The following is a 15,914-nucleotide window of genomic DNA, read 5'->3' as shown; positions in this document are numbered from 1 at the left end:
AACATTTAAAACAAATCCGACACTGCATATATTGCAAAAAACGCTCTGGTCATGAAGGGGGTTTAAGGGCCCAGTAAGCAAAGCGTTAATCAGGGCCACAGTGTATCGTCATAATCACAATCATAGCCTTAGGTCAGTGGTGGGCAACCTTTTTTTTCGACTGAGCCAAATCTCGCCAAAACCACGATTGAAATTTATTTTGAGAGAAACATTTTTAAAACTGAAAATACATCCCCCATATAGTAATTCATCCCCCATATAGTAATTCATCCCCCATAGTAATTCATCCCCCATATAGTAATTCATCCCCCATAGTAATTCATCCCCCCTATAGTAATTCATCCCCCCTATAGTAATTCATCCCCCATATAGTAATTCATCCCCCATAGTAATTCATCCCCCATATAGTAATTCATCCCCCATATAGTAATTCATCCCCCCTATAGTAATTCATCCCCCATATAGTAATTCATCCCCCATATAGTAATTCATCCCCCATATAGTAATTCATCCCCCATATAGTAATTCATCCCCCCTATAGTAATTCATCCCCCCTATAGTAATTCATCCCCCCTATAGTAATTCATTCCCCATATTGTGTGAATTCACTTACCTTTGCTCCGCGCGTTCCTCTCGCTGGGTTCCCGCGCCGTTCTGGTCTTCAGGGCGGACTGTGAGAGGAGAGGAGTTCGTCACGCTGCCCCGCCTACATCCGGGCTGCCCCGCCTACATCCTGACAGCCAATGTTTGCCAGCGGGCGCCCGGCACACAGAAGAGCTGCATTAAAAGAGCCGCGGCTTGCCGACCCTATTGCCTGTCACCTGGTGGGCAGTGTGCTCCGGAGCCGCAGGAAAGGTGAAAAAGAGCCGCATGCGGCTCCGGAGCCGCGGGTTGCTGACACCCGGTTTAGGCCCAGATCTCGGGAAGCCGCACATTTGTGTGCGGCTGGCATGAAGAGGTTAACCTTTGGTGGAAAGGGGTTAAAGCGGAGTTCCACTCAACCTGTCAAAAAAATAAAAGTCAGCAACTACAAAAACTGTAGCTGCTGACTTTTAAAAAAACAGCTACTTACCTGTCCCTCGTTCCTGTGGTGTGTCCCCCGCAGCTCGTTTTACTGGCCGTCCTGGATTCCTGGAGGCCGGCATCTTCAGTGTGGGTACCCGGCTGTGACAGCTTGCGGCTTCACAGCCGGGTACCCACTGCGCATGCGCAAGAAGCGCTGCGTTTCATGAATGGTCCTGTAGTCTTCTGTGACCTCTCATGTGTCCCAAAAGACTACAGGAAGGGAGGACACCTTCCGCTTCCGATTGCCTAGGTCAGGGGTAGGCAACCTGCGGCTCTCCAGCTGTTGCAGGACTACAAGTTCCATCATGCCTCTGCAAGTCATAGCTGTAACTGTCAGTTTTGTAACGTTGCAATGCCTCATGGGAAATGTAGCTCCACAACAGCTAGAGAGCCGCAGGTTGCCTACCCCTGGTCTAGACCTTTGCAGTAATATCGTGTGCCAAAAAAAATTGGAACCACCGCTATTTTATTCTCCAGGGTGTCCGCCTTCAGAAAATCAGACTGAAAGTGGGAGCGGGTACCTGTCAAATTCGGGTACCCGCTCCCACCCGGGCCCCCGCCCCCCAAAAGTACCAATCGTTAATGGGGAGCAGTCCTTAAAGCGGAACTTCCCCTTTTGGGTGGAGCTCCGCTATAAATAAATGACAAAAGTATGGGCTAAATGGTTAGCACTTCCACCTAGCAGCACTGGAGTCGTCGGTTCGAATCGATGGCACCACCTGCCTGTAGTCTGCATGTCCTCCCTGTGCCTGTGTGGGCTTCCTCCAGGTACTCTGGTTTCCTCCCACACTCCAAAGACATGCTTGTTGGTGAATTGTCTCCTGTCTAAATTGTCCCTAGTATGTGTATGTATGAATGTGAGTTAGGGACTTTAGATTGTACGCTCCTCGGGGGCGGGGACTGATGTGAATGTACAATATATATATATGATGTGATATAAGTACCTGAAATAAATAAATAAATAATGTGTTCTCTGAATATTTACTGAGACGTTGTCTGTGTGCAGAACACTGGATGTCTGAACTGGAAGAGCTGAAGTCGTCCATTATGAAGGCACTGACTCTCCTCATCGATGCTGCTGAGAGTTATTCAAAGGTAAACCGATCTCCTCCTGACTGCAGCATTCCAGGACCGATCTCCTCCTGACTGCAGCATTCCAGGACCGATCTCCTCCTGACTGCAGCATTCCAGGACCGATCTCCTCCTGACTGCAGCATTCCAGGACCGATCTCCTCCTGACTGCAGCATTCCAGGACCGATCTCCTCCTGACTGCAGCATTCCAGGACCGATCTCCTCCTGACTGCAGCATTCCAGGACCGATCTCCTCCTGACTGCAGCATTCCAGGACCGATCTCCTCCTGACTGCAGCATTCCAGGACCGATCTCCTCCTGACTGCAGCATTCCAGGACCGATGCAGAGTTTTCCGGTCAGCCACTCGATTGAGTTAGGACTGGACATTGCATTTACTTACAGACTCCTCCTACACCAATCAGCCATCACTTTACCACGACTGACAGGCGGTGCGTCGCGCTCCCAGGCAGTGAACGCCGTTTATCTATGCCCACCCGCTTCGGCACTGCTCCCAGCCGGACGGGAAGTGGTTAAGGAACACAACAAGGGGTTCATGGTGTTGACTTGCCCTCCAAATGGGCCGCTCTCCTCCTGGGCAGAGGAGGGGGCAGAAACAGCTAGCTCTGGCTGTCAGCCACTTGCTAAGAGGCAAAGCAAACTGTCAATTAACCACTTCCTGTCCGGCCGTTGTATACAAATGGCCGGACGGTGGCAGTGCAGGGTCAGGTGGCTGTTTATAAACGGCCTCCCCTCACCCTGCTTGTGGGCGCTCCCTGGGAGCGCGCAGCACCACGATCCGGTGCCCGCTGTGTCCTCCGGACACAGTGGAACACCGATCGTCGTACGGGACCTCTGTGTGAGGTCCCGATCATGTGATCACTGATTAGCCAATCAGTGATCACATGCAGAGTAGTAAGCAAGATGTCACTTCTGACATCATTGCTTACTACATGTGAAATCTGTGAATGATCACAGAGATCACATGGTACAGGGCCATTCACAACAGCCTTGTACCATGTGACAAGCTGTGACCAATCACAGCTCACACAGTAGTTCTCAATGGCTGCAAGAATGCAGCCAGAGAGAAGGAGAAATGATTGCTTTTACAGCATTTATGGGTGTAAAAGCAATCGGTGTAAAAAAAAAAATCTTCATCACCCCCCACAAGTAGTACAGTGTCACCATGGTGACTGTACTGCTAGGGTGACAGTATGTAAAAAAAAAAATAAAAAAAAACATAATATAAAAAAAAAAATTAAATTTTGGTTATAAACAAATTTGGGTTATTTTTTTTTTTTACTAAAAAGATAACGTAATAAATTTTGGCCAAGATTTATGATGAAATATTATTTATTTGCAAAATTTTATAAGATAAACACTTTTTTTTTTAAATTTTTTGGACTTTTTCATTTACATAGCAAAAAAAATAAAAATCCCAGCGGTAAATAAATACCACCAAAATAAAGCTTTATCTGTCTCAAAGAAATGCTAAAAAAAATTCATATGGGTACAGTGTTGCATGACCGCGCAATTGTCATTCAAAGTGTGATATCGCTGAAAGCTGAAAATTGGCCTGGATTGGAAGGGGGGGAAAGTGTCCGGACTGGAAGGGGGGAAAGTGTCCGGACTGGAAGGGGGTGAAAGTGTCCGGACTGGAAGGGGGTGAAAGTGTCCGGACTGGAAGGGGGGGAAAGTGTCTGGACTGGAAGGGGGTGAAAGTGTCCGGACTGGAAGGGGGGGAAAGTGTCCGGACTGGAAGGGGGGGAAAGTGTCCAGACTGGAAGGGGGTGAAAGTGTCCGGACTGGAAGGGGGGGAAAGTGTCTGGACTGGAAGGGGGGGAAAGTGTCCGGACTGGAAGGGGGGAAAGTGTCTGGACTGGAAGGGGGGAAAGTGTCTGGACTGGAAGGGGGGAAAGTGTCTGGACTGGAAGGGGGGAAACTGTCTGGACTGGAAGGGGGGAAAGTGTACGGACTGGAAGGGGGGGAAAGTGTCCAGACTGGAAGGGGGGAAAGTGTCTGGACTGGAAGGGGGGTGAAAGTGTCTGGACTGGAAGGGGGGTGAAAGTGTCCGGACTGGAAGGGGGGTGAAAGTGTCCGGACTGGAAGGGGGTGAAAGTGTCCGGACTGGAAATGGTTAAGCAACTAGGTGCTTCCTGACAATATTGTCGGGATCCTTCCCAGAGACTGGAGCAACTCTGCCACGTCAAGCTGAAAGTGGGCAATAGCCACATGTGACCCACCAAAGAGGTATGGCCAGAAAAGCTTTGGTTATACTCCTTAAGTAATAATGATAAATATGTTCCTATTATATTTTTATGAATGAGGTCCCATGCAAATTGAATGTAACGTGCGGCCATTTGCTTGGGGTCACATCAGAGGGTCTCCAAGAATAGCAGGTTGATGATTTAAAACACCAAGTGCGCAGAACAAACTCTTTCTCATCCACTTGAGCTGTGGAAGGTTTTACCCCCTTCATGACCAGGCCACTGTTTGCTATTCAGTACTGCTCTATTTTACTGGCAATTGCACGGTCATGCGGCGCTGTACACAATTTACATTTGTATCATTTTTTTTTCACTTAACCACTTGCCGTCCAGTCGCTGTATATAAACGGCTGAACGGTGGCAGTCCAGGGGCGGGTTGCCATTCATAAACGGCACCCACCATTTTGGACTGTGCGCGCTCCCTGGGAGCGCGCAGCACCGCGATCCGGTGCCCACTGTGTCCTTCCATTTTTTTTATAAAACACTGTGATCAGAGTAATATAATGTTGCCATAGTAACATTGTACTACTCTAGGGAAGCGATCAGTAGCAGTGAATTTAACGGCATGAAATTATATCATTCAGTGTTTTATGTTGTCACTAGCTGCAATTGGCCACAGCTAATCACATGACACAGATGGGCTGTGATTGGCCCGACCTGTACCATGTGATCACTGTGACCAATCACAGCTAGCTGCACAATTGTATACAATGGATGGTATGAAATAAAGCCATCTATTGTTTACAATTGTCATTTGACCTGCTGTGATTTGCCATTGTCTAATGGACACAACCTGTGTCAGATCTCACCGCAGTGTGGCGGCAGTCCGGGAGGACGTCATATGAAAAGTCCTGTCCGCCCGTCATTTTGCTATTGGCCGGGTGGGAACCAGTTAATTGGTTTGTGTGAAAGTGTCTACAAACTAGTAATGGCGGCAATCAGCAACTTATAAAGGGACTGTGATAGTGCGGCGGGCTATCTGACACGAACTGACTAACTGCCGCTGACATCCCCAGTGGCACTAAAATGGTGATCAGGCTGGGCAGGGGTTAAGATGTATGGTGATCAAGAGGTTAAATGTGTGCCTAACTATGTTTACTGTGTTTTATTAGGCAATGTGCCTGTTTTTACTCCCTAATAAAAAAAAAAAAACGCCACTTCGCTGCTATATGAAGAGAGCTCTGTGCGGTTTGCCAACACAGAGCTCTCTTCTGTCATTCGCTGAGCCAATCAGCCATAAATCATTGATAGGACCCGCTGATCGTCTTGTGCTGCATCCAATGACCCTTCTGGGTCCGCGAGCAGAAAGCCTGTACGGGCCGACCTGTCGCAGTGCTAATAAAGCTACTTTCACCTTGGTGCTTGCAGTGAACTGTTTGTGTTGCCTTCATTCTGCCTGTCCTGTATTTATGTAGGATTCCTGCGTCCGTCAGTCCCTGCGATGCGCCCGCCTGACCCGTCTTCTGACTCTGCAGCTTCACCTGTTGAAGAGCGGTCACAAAACTAGGCTCATCAATTTGGATCGAGAGAGCTTAATGGAGGCCATCATGGCACTGCCGCGATTCTACCAGGTAGGTGCTGCTGAGGAGCTTAGACTTTCTTTGCATCCGTACCTCAGGATATTCACTGAAGTGTGTATTTTCAGGTGAATTGTCTGCACATTCTGAAAAATATACAGAGCACATTGCTTAGAAAAAGGAAAGCTCCGTATGCAGCCATTGCCCCGCAGCGTGATCCATTTCCATGCAGTTCTGTGTCAAACACAAGGCCCTCCAGGCCATTTCATGTGGCCCTTGCACCTCTCCTGCAGGTACCCCCTTGTCTATTCCCCCACCTTGTCTCAGCAGTCAGAGAATAGAACTCCTCTGCCATATCCTGCACCTCTCAGTGCAGCTGCAGCACCCCTCAGTGCAGCTGCAGCACCCCCTCATCTCTACTTCCCCTGGTCTCAGTGTTCAGCAGACTCCGGTAACAGACTCCACTCCTCCTCCGGTCCTCCTCCAGACCTGGCACTTTCTGTTTTCTAGCTCTTCCCTTAAACGCCGTGCACAGTGATGTGAGGGAGGGTGTGGGATTCTTGACGTCTGATGTAATGGGGGGTGGGGGAGTGCACCGGACATCTAATCTTACAGATACAACCGGCCCTTTGAGGGCAGCCATAATGCCGATACGGCCCGCCATGAAATGGAGTTTGACACCCTTGTCATATATGATTGAGGAGATCATATCGGAGCTGCCATTGATGTCTTATTTTTTAAAAATGCATGTTCTGGGGCTGTTGCCCTGATTCTCACTTAAAGCGGAGCTCCACCCAAAAGGGGAAGTTCCGCTTTAAGGACTGCTCCCCTGCTCCCCATTAAGGATTGGCACCTTTGGGGGGCAGGGGGGGGAGCGGATACCCAAATTTGACAGGTACCCGCTCCCACTTCCGGTCCGATCGCCTAGTCGTTTGGAAACGGAAGGTGTCCTCCCTCCGTCCCTGAAGTCTTGTGGGACACGTGACAGGTCCCAGAAGACTACAGGACCATTCAGGAAGTGCAGCGCTTCTCGCACATGCTCAGTAGATACCCGGCTGTGAAGCCGCAAGCTGTCACAGCCGGGTGCCCACACTGAAGATACCGGCCTCCTGGAATACAGGACAGCTGGTGAAACGGGCTGCGGGGGACACACCACGGGACCGAGGGACAGGTAAGTGGCTGTTTTTTAAAAGTCAGCAGCTACAGTTTTTGTAGCTGCTGACTTTTATTTTTTGACAGGAGAGTGGAACTCCGCTTTAACCGCTTGACCTTTAGAAGGTTTTCGCGATACATTTAGGCCAAAATATATTCTGCTACATGTCTTGGAGGGGGGGGGGTTCCTTCCTCTGGATCAACTGTGCATATAGGATGGTGTATATGGAGGTTTTCTATTTGTGTGTTTTGGGTTTTTTTTTTTTTTTGTTGATTGATCTGGATGGATTTATGTCTTTTTTCAACCAGATTAAGGTAATTCTAAAGTCTTGGGGTTTTTTTGTTTTGTTTTTTTAAAAACCTGTCCTACCTACCTGCTGTGTGCAGTGGTTTTGCACAGTGCAGCCCGGATCCTCCTCTTCTCAGGGCCCCCATGGGCGCTCCTGGCCCCTCCCTCCTGTCGGGTGCCCCCATAGCAAGCAGCTTGATATGGGGAAACCTGAGCAGGCATGCTCCCGAGCCACTGCTCCGTGTGCCCATTCACACACAGAGCTGCGGCTCGGCCCCGCCACCTCCCTTCTGCTGCCGCCTCAGCCAATCAGGAGTGAGAGACCCCGAAGAACCATGGCTCCTGTGCACATCGCTGGATCAGGATACGGCTCAGATATTAGGAGGGCTGGGGGTCCTGCTACACAGCAAAAGGTTTTTTACCTTCATGCATGAAGGTAATAAACCTGGAGACTTAAGTACCACTTTAACTATGTCTTTGGTAAAAAAAAAAAGTTTAAATTGATTGGTTTGTGTGAAGGTTATAGCGTCTACTAACTATGGTACCTATATGGAAGAAAAATGTATTTGAAATATATTTTTAAAATATTTTTAAATATTCTTCCCAAATATATTGCATTGATTTGAAATACTACAATTTTGGCCGTATTCAATTTATTTCACTATATATATATATATATATATATATATATATATATATATATTGCACGTTGAAATGCATTTTTATTACAAAATATATGACAAATATTTTTAAAAATACATTTCAAATATACTGTATGTCTTTCAAAATACAAATCTACATTTTTGGAACGCATTTACAAATATGTGTTGAAATTACTTTTTTTAAAATATATTCTTCAGGTTTATTTTTAACATATAAAAAAGTAATTTCAACGTATATTTGTAAATGCGTTCCAAAAATGTAGATTTGTATTTTGAAAGACATGCAGTATATTTGAAATGTATTTTTAAAAAGATTTGTCATATAATTTGTAATAACGCATTTCAACATGCAGTATGTGTGTGTATATATATATATATATATATATTTCTTTTTTTTTTTTTTTTTAAGTGAAATATATTGAATACGGCCAGAATTGTAGTATTTCAAACATATGGCAATATATTTGTGTAGAATATTTTAAAAATATATTTCAAATATATTTTTCTTCCATGTGGGTATACACTGGAATTTACACAGCTATATACGTTATACTGGTAATGGCGGTGATCAGTGACCTATAATGGGACTGTGATAGTGTGGTGGACAATCTGGCGCTAACAGACACTGGCTGGGAGGGCTCCTATCTGACACTAGTGACACTAATACAGTGATCAGTTATAATACTGTTTGCTGTACTAATGACACTGGCTGGGAAGGGGTTAACATCAAGGGGTTACCTGTGTACCTAACAAGTGCAATGTGTGTTGTTTTTACTTAATGTTCTGGCTGTTTTTTCTCCCTGCTTGTTAAGGGAGAAGAAACAACCAGATCGCTCTTCTCAGCACGGGTCAGCAGGGGTGAAACAAAGGACGTCCGATCAGCTGCACTCCAAACAAGGGGTAATGAATAAGCGCTGTCTTTAGCGTGAAACGCGTTAAACCTGCCAGCCCCTCCCCCTCCCCCAGCTGTACTTCCACTGTCTGTATTGGTTTTATCTTGGTTGAATAAAGTGGATTGTTTGGAGTGCAGCTGATCGATCGTCCTTTGTTCTCATCTATGCAGCACACCAGCTCAAGGTAGAGATCGCCCAGCACAACTCCTCCTGTAGGTGCTAGCCCAGCTGGTGTGCGCTTCAGCATGCGCTGACCCCGCCCTGTCATGTGACGTGGCCTACCACTTGGTGGCTGAGTGGCTGTTGTTCCCAGTTGCTTCCACTTTGTTATAATCCCACTAACAGTTGAGCGTGGAATATTTAGTAGCCAGGAAATGTCACGGATGGACTTATTGCCCAGGTGGCCACCTATCACGGGACCACGCTTGGAGTCACTGAGCTCCTGAGAGCGACCCATTCTTTCACCAATGTTTGTAGAAGCCGTCTGCATGCCTAGGGGCTTGATTGTATACACCTGTGTCCATGGAGGGGATTGGAACAGTATGGACATGCTGCTTTGTATCTCTGCACAGCATGTCTCCCTAGTAAAACACTCCCAGCACACAGTTAACCCTTTGATCGCCCCTCATGTTAACCCCTTCCTGCCCAGTGCCATTAGTACAGTGTCAGTACTTTTTTTAATCACTGATCACTATTAGTGTCACTGGGGATGTCAGTGGCAGTTAGTCAGTTCCCCCCCCCCCAGTGTCAGAATGTCTGCCGCAGTCCCGCTATAAGTCGCTGATCGCCGCCATTATTAGTAGCAAAAAATAAAACAAAAATCCCAGTATCTATCCCGCCATTTGTAAACGCTGTAACTTTCCCGTAAACCAATTAATTTACACGTATTGGGATTTTTCTTAGCAAAGACACGGAGCAGAATACATTTTGTCCCAAATTTATGAAGAAACTTGATTTTTTTCAATTTTTTTTATTGAATGTTTTATAGCAAAAAGTCAAAAATGTTGTTTTTTTCAAAATTGTCGGTCTTTTTTTGTTCATAGCGCAAATAATAAAACACACACCGGCGATCAAATACCACCGAAAGCAAGCTCTATTTGTGGGGAAAAAAGGACATAAATCTCATTTGGGTGCAGCGTTGCATGACAGCGCAATTGTCAGTTAAAGCAACGCAGCGCCGTATCGCAAAAAATGGCCTGGTCAGAAAAGGGGGGGGGGAACCCTCTGGAGTGGGAGGGAGGGAATCCTCTGGAGGGGGAGGGGAGGGAATCCTCTGGAGTGGGAGGGAGGTTATCCTCTGGAGGGGGAGGGGAAATCCTCTAGGGGGGGGGGGGAATCCTCTGGAGTGGGAGGGAGGTTATCCTCTGGAGGGGGAGGGGAAATCCTCTAGGGGGGGGGGGAATCCTCTGGAGTGGGAGGGAGGTTATCCTCTGGAGGGGGAGGGGAAATCCTCTAGGGGGGGGGGGAATTCTTTGGAGGGGGAGGGGGAGGCGGGGGAATTCTCTGGAGTGGGAGGGAGGGAATCCTCTGGAGGTGGAGAGGGGTGGAAATCCTCTGGAGGGGGAGAGGGGTGGAAATCCTCTGGAGGGGGAGGGGGGGAATCCTCTGAAGGGGGAGGGGGGGAATCCTCTGGAGGGGGAGAGGGGGAATCCTCTGGAGGGGGAGAGGGGTGGAAATCCTCTGGAGGGGGAGGGGGGGGGAATCCTCTGGAGGGGGAGGGGGGGAATCCTCCGGAGGGGGAGGGGTTAAGCTGTGGGGGGAAAAAAAATCTTTTTTAGCTTGCTTTCTATCCAGGTTATCGGTCTGTGATGATGTCATCATTGTAGAAATGGAGGAATTACACTTTTATCTCATTCAAAAGTGCTTATGAAATGGAAACATGTAAAAGTACAAAAATATTGCAGACAGAATACTGTATCCGGAGTTTCATATAATCGATCATTTCTGTAGTCCATCTTGGAGTCGCTGCGTTCCTTCCTGATGGCTCCTGCAATTCCTGTCTCCTCCTCTAGGCTGTGATTGTGACCGAAGCCTACGATGTGCAGCCGGACTGGGCGGAGGTTCTGTATCAGAAGGTGATTGTTGGTGGCGACTTCCAGTATTTAGAGGAACTGAAGCAGCGGCAGTTGCTCAGCACTGGAGTCTTTGAGCAAATATCCAACAAGTAAGATACAGAACTGTGTATGATCGGGGGAAGGGTAACGTGTAGATGCATGATTACTGAAAACAAAAATGCTGTGGTCTAATGTGGTGATCATCAAAATGCCGCTTCTCCTCTATCCAGGCCTTGGGGCACTATTCCTTCCACTGACACCAATGATGGGGCACTATTCCTCCCACTGATACCAATGATGGGGCACTATTCCTCCCACTGACACCAATGATGGGGCACTGTTCCTCCCACTGATACCAATGATGGAGCACTATTCCTTCCACTGACACCAATGATGGGGCACTATTCCTCCCACTGACACCAATGATGGGGCACTATTCCTCCCACTGACACCAATGATGTGGCACTATTCCTCCCACTGATACCAATGATGGAGCACTATTCCTCCCACTGACACCAATGATGGGACACTATTCCTCCCACTGACACCAATGATGGGACACTATTCCTCCCACTGACACCAATGATGGGACACTATTCCTCCCACTGACACCAATGATGGGGCACTATTCCTCCCACTGACACCAATGATGGGGCACTATTCCTCTCACTGACACCAATGATGGTGCACTATTCATTCCACTGACACCAATGATGGGGCACTATTCCTCTCACTGACACCAATGATGGGGCACTATTCCTTCCACTGACACCAATGATGGGGCACTATTCCTTCCACTGTCACCAATGACGGGGCACTATTCCTCCCACTGACACCAATGACGGGGCACTATTCCTCCCACTGACACCTAGGACGGGGCACTATTCCTCCCACTGACACCTATGACGGGGCACTATTCCTCCCACTGATACCAATGATGGGGCACTATTCCTTCCACTGACACCAATGATGGGGCACTATTCCTCCCACTGACACCAATGATGGGGCACTATTCCTCCCACTGACACCAATGATGGGGCACTATTCTTTCAACTGATATAAGTGATGGAACATGGATACCCTTGAAATGGCACTATTCCTCCCACTGACACCAATGATGGGGCACTATTCCTCTCACTGACACCAATGATGGGGCACTATTCCTCCCACTGATACCAATGATGGGGCACTATTCCTCTCACTGACACCAATGATGGGGCACTATTCCTCCCACTGATACCAATGATGGGGCACTATTCCTCCCACTGACACCAATGATGGGGCACTATTCCTCTCACTGACACCAATGATGGTGCACTATTCATTCCACTGACACCAATGATGGGGCACTATTCCTCTCACTGACACCAATGATGGGGCACTATTCCTCCCACTAATACCAATGATGGGGCACTATTCCTTCCACTGATACCAATGATGGGGCACTATTCCTCTCACTGACACCAATGATGGTGCACTATTCATTCCACTGACACCAATGATGGGGCACTATTCCTCCCACTGATACCAATGATGGGGCACTATTCCTCCCACTGACACCAATGATGGGGCACTATTCCTCCCACTGACACCAATGATGGGGCACTATTCCTCCCACTGACACCAATGATGTGGCACTATTCCTCCCACTGACACCAATGATGGGACACTATTCCTTCCACTGACACCAATGATGGGGCACTATTCCTCCCACTGACACCAATGATGGGGCACTATTCCTTCCACTGACACCAATGATGGGGCACTATTCCTCCCACTGATACCAACGATGGGGGCACTATTCCTCCCACTGATACCAATGATGGGGCACTATTCCTTCCACTGACACCAATGATGGGGCACTATTCCTCCCACTGACACCAATGATGGGGCACTATTCCTCCCACTGACACCAATGATGGGGCACTATTCCTCCCATATAGCAGTGCATTCTCCACACACTGAATCCATGGCTTTACAGAGAGCCATGGCGGGATTCTCCTCTGAGGTTGAAGACCAGAACATAACACCGGACTATAGATGAGCCCGGAACATGACAACGGTATATAGCTGAGCCCAGAACGTGACACCGGACTATAGCTGAGCCCAGAACGTGACACCGGACTATAGGTGAGCCCAGAACGTGACACCGGACTATAGCTGAGCCCAGAACGTGACACCGGACTATAGGTGAGCCCAGAACGTGACACTGGACTATAGATGAGCCCAGAACATGACAACGGTATATAGCTGAGCCCAGAACGTGACACCAGACTATAGCTGAGCCCAGAACGTGACACCGGACTATAGCTGAGCCCAGAACATGACACCGGACTATAGCTGAGCCCGGAACGTGACACCGGACTATAGCTGAGCCCAGAACGTGACACCAGACTATAGCTGAGCCCGGAACGTGACACCGGACTATAGCTGAGCCCAGAACGTGACACCGGACTATAGCTGAGCCCAGAACGTGACACCAGACTATAGCTGAGCCCAGAACGTGACACCAGACTATAGCTGAGCCCAGAACGTGACACCGGACTATAGCTGAGCTCACGTGTTCCCCAAACTCCAGTTGCTGCGGCCGGGTCATTCTCACCCTTCAGTGGACATAAAGGGGCGGGCTGCAGGGTGGGAATATCCCGGCTCAGAGCTCATTGGATTATGCGGGTTCAGATAGAGAAGCGTTCGGAGGACGCACAAGCTCATCTCTGGACACACAGGTGTGTATCTAATTTGGGGTTTTTTTTTTCATTTTTCAGATGTAAACTGAACCCCCCAGGAGGGACTGGACTGCAGAACCTGAAACGTGTCATCTCCTGTTGTAAGGACATTAACCTGCAATACAATCTGGCCATCGAGAACAATTTCTATGAGATCACGGATGTCCTGATGAGAGACTCCCAGACACGCTGTTGTCTCACCGATATGCTGTCTCAGTAATATAAAACTGGAGCCGCTCCGATCAAAGCAATGTTGGGGGATTATTAACCCTTTTGCTGCCAGAGCCATTTTTGCTTTTTTTTTTTTTTTGCACATATGTTTAAAAAATCATTTTTAGGCCTGAAGATGACACAAAACCCCCAAAACAATATTTTCTGAAAGCCGGCACCCCGGAGAATAAAATAGCGGTAGTTCCTAATTTTTTTTTATGGCACACAATATTAGCGCAAAGGTCTAGGTCAGGGGTTGGCAACCTGCGGCTCTCTAGCTGTTGTGCAACTACATTTCCCATGAGGCATTGCAAAGATTACAAAACTGACATGTTACAGCTATGACTTGCAGAGGCATGATGGAACTTGTAGTTCGGCGGCTCTCAGCTTGCCTACCCTTTGTCTAGGAAATGCAAAATTTCAGTAAATACACTAAAGTTTAGGGCAAAGAAACGCAATAATTTACCCAAATGTTTGGTAAAATATAAAAGACGAGATTGCGCCGAGTAAATAGATACCCAGCACGTCAAACCTTACATTTGTGTGCGCCTGTGAGATGGCGGCAAACTTCAGTCCCCTATATTTGCTATAGGTGGCGCCCCTAAAGGTCATCAGTTTGGTGTTCCAGAGGAGGTGTCTTGTGCTAGAATTATCGCTCTCACTCCGGCGTGCGCGGCGATATGTAACGTGTATCGCAATCAACGTTTTCACATGTAGGTTCCCTGACGTGTGCGTTTATGTTCATACATGTGGGAGTGAGCCTAAAATATTTTTTTTTTCGGGGGGGGGGGAGATGTTATGTGCTTGAGTGTAAGTTTCATTTTTTGCAATAAAAAAAATTTTCTTACTAACTTTTTTTTCTCATCACACGGGGGACACAAAGTGCGATGATTGTTAGGTGACAGGTTCTCTTTAACCACTTCCCGTCTGGCTGTTGCATATAAACGTCCGGACGGTGGCAGTGCAGGGTCGGGTGGCCATTTATAAATGTCCTCCCCGCCCCCTGCTTGTGCGCGCTCCCTGAGAGCGCGCAGGGCCGCGTTCCGGTGCCCGCTGTGTCCTCCGGACACAATGGAACACCGATCATTGTACAGGACCTCTGTGAGAGGTCCTGATCATGTGATCACCGATTGACCAATCAGTGATCACATGCAGAGTAGTAAGCAAGATGTCACTTCTGACATCATTGCTTACTACGTGTGAAATCTGTGAATGATCACAGAGGTCACATGGTACAGGGCCTTGTACCATGTGACAAGCTGTGACCAATCACAACTCAAACTGTAGTTCTCAATGGCTGCAAGAATGCAGCCAGAGAGAAGGAGAAATGATTGATTTTACAGCCTTTATGGGTGACACTGTACTGCTAGAGTGACAGTATGTAAAAAAAAACAAAACATAAATAATAATATAAAAAAAATAAATTAAAAATATAAAAAAAAAAAATTTGAAAACTTATAATTTTTGGTTATAAACTAATTTGGATTATTTTTATTTTTTTTACTAAAAGGATAACTGAATAAATTTTGGAGAAGATTTATGATGAAATATTATTTATTTGCAAAATTTTATAAGACATTTTTGGATTTTTTCATAATAAATACCACCAAAATAAACTTTTATCTGTCTCCAAAAAAATGCTAAAAAATTCATATGGGTACAGTGTTGCATGACCGCGCAATTGTCATTCAAAGTGTGATTGGCCTGGACTGGAAGGGGGGGGAAAGTGTCCGGACTTGAAGTGGTTAATGAGACATGCAGGGGTCCAAAAGACCCCCAATGTCTCCTCTGGGCTCCAGTGGATGGATTGCAGTGCAGATCGCTATGCATTACATTCTTCTCGGATGTGATGAGAAGTTGACAGCGTTGGCCTGGAGGTGACGTCACACACGTCGCCTTTCAGGTCGCAGAAAGAAGGGGAGGAGATTGGACGTTCATCTGCTCTCCTCTCTCCCCTCCACCTGCTATGGTGCCCCCCGGGCCTGCAGATGGGAAATGGGGCCCGAATA

General features: G+C 47.5%; 1 protein-coding gene across 1 annotated transcript in view; it reads left to right on the top strand.

Moving 5' to 3' along the window:
* The window catches only part of SPG11 (SPG11 vesicle trafficking associated, spatacsin), a 162,486-nt gene extending 146,961 nt beyond the window's left edge, over window positions 1-15,525 (top strand). Inside the window, exons 38-41 of the mRNA XM_089660972.1 lie at window positions 2,072-2,160; window positions 5,818-5,973; window positions 10,928-11,079; window positions 13,735-15,525. Of these exons, the coding sequence (XP_089517098.1) occupies window positions 2,072-2,160; window positions 5,818-5,973; window positions 10,928-11,079; window positions 13,735-13,915 (578 nt within the window). The 3' untranslated portion in view covers window positions 13,916-15,525. The remainder of the gene's footprint in view (window positions 1-2,071; window positions 2,161-5,817; window positions 5,974-10,927; window positions 11,080-13,734) is intronic.
* Window positions 15,526-15,914: the final 389 nt, after the last annotated feature.

Source organism: Staurois parvus, unplaced genomic scaffold (genome assembly GCF_062004578.1).
Source record: "Staurois parvus isolate SC_StPar_1 unplaced genomic scaffold, SC_StPar_1.0 ptg001298l, whole genome shotgun sequence".
Classification (NCBI taxonomy): Eukaryota; Metazoa; Chordata; class Amphibia; order Anura; family Ranidae; genus Staurois; species Staurois parvus.
The sequence above is the reverse complement of the archived record's forward strand: the minus strand, read 5'-3'. Positions and strand labels throughout refer to the sequence as shown.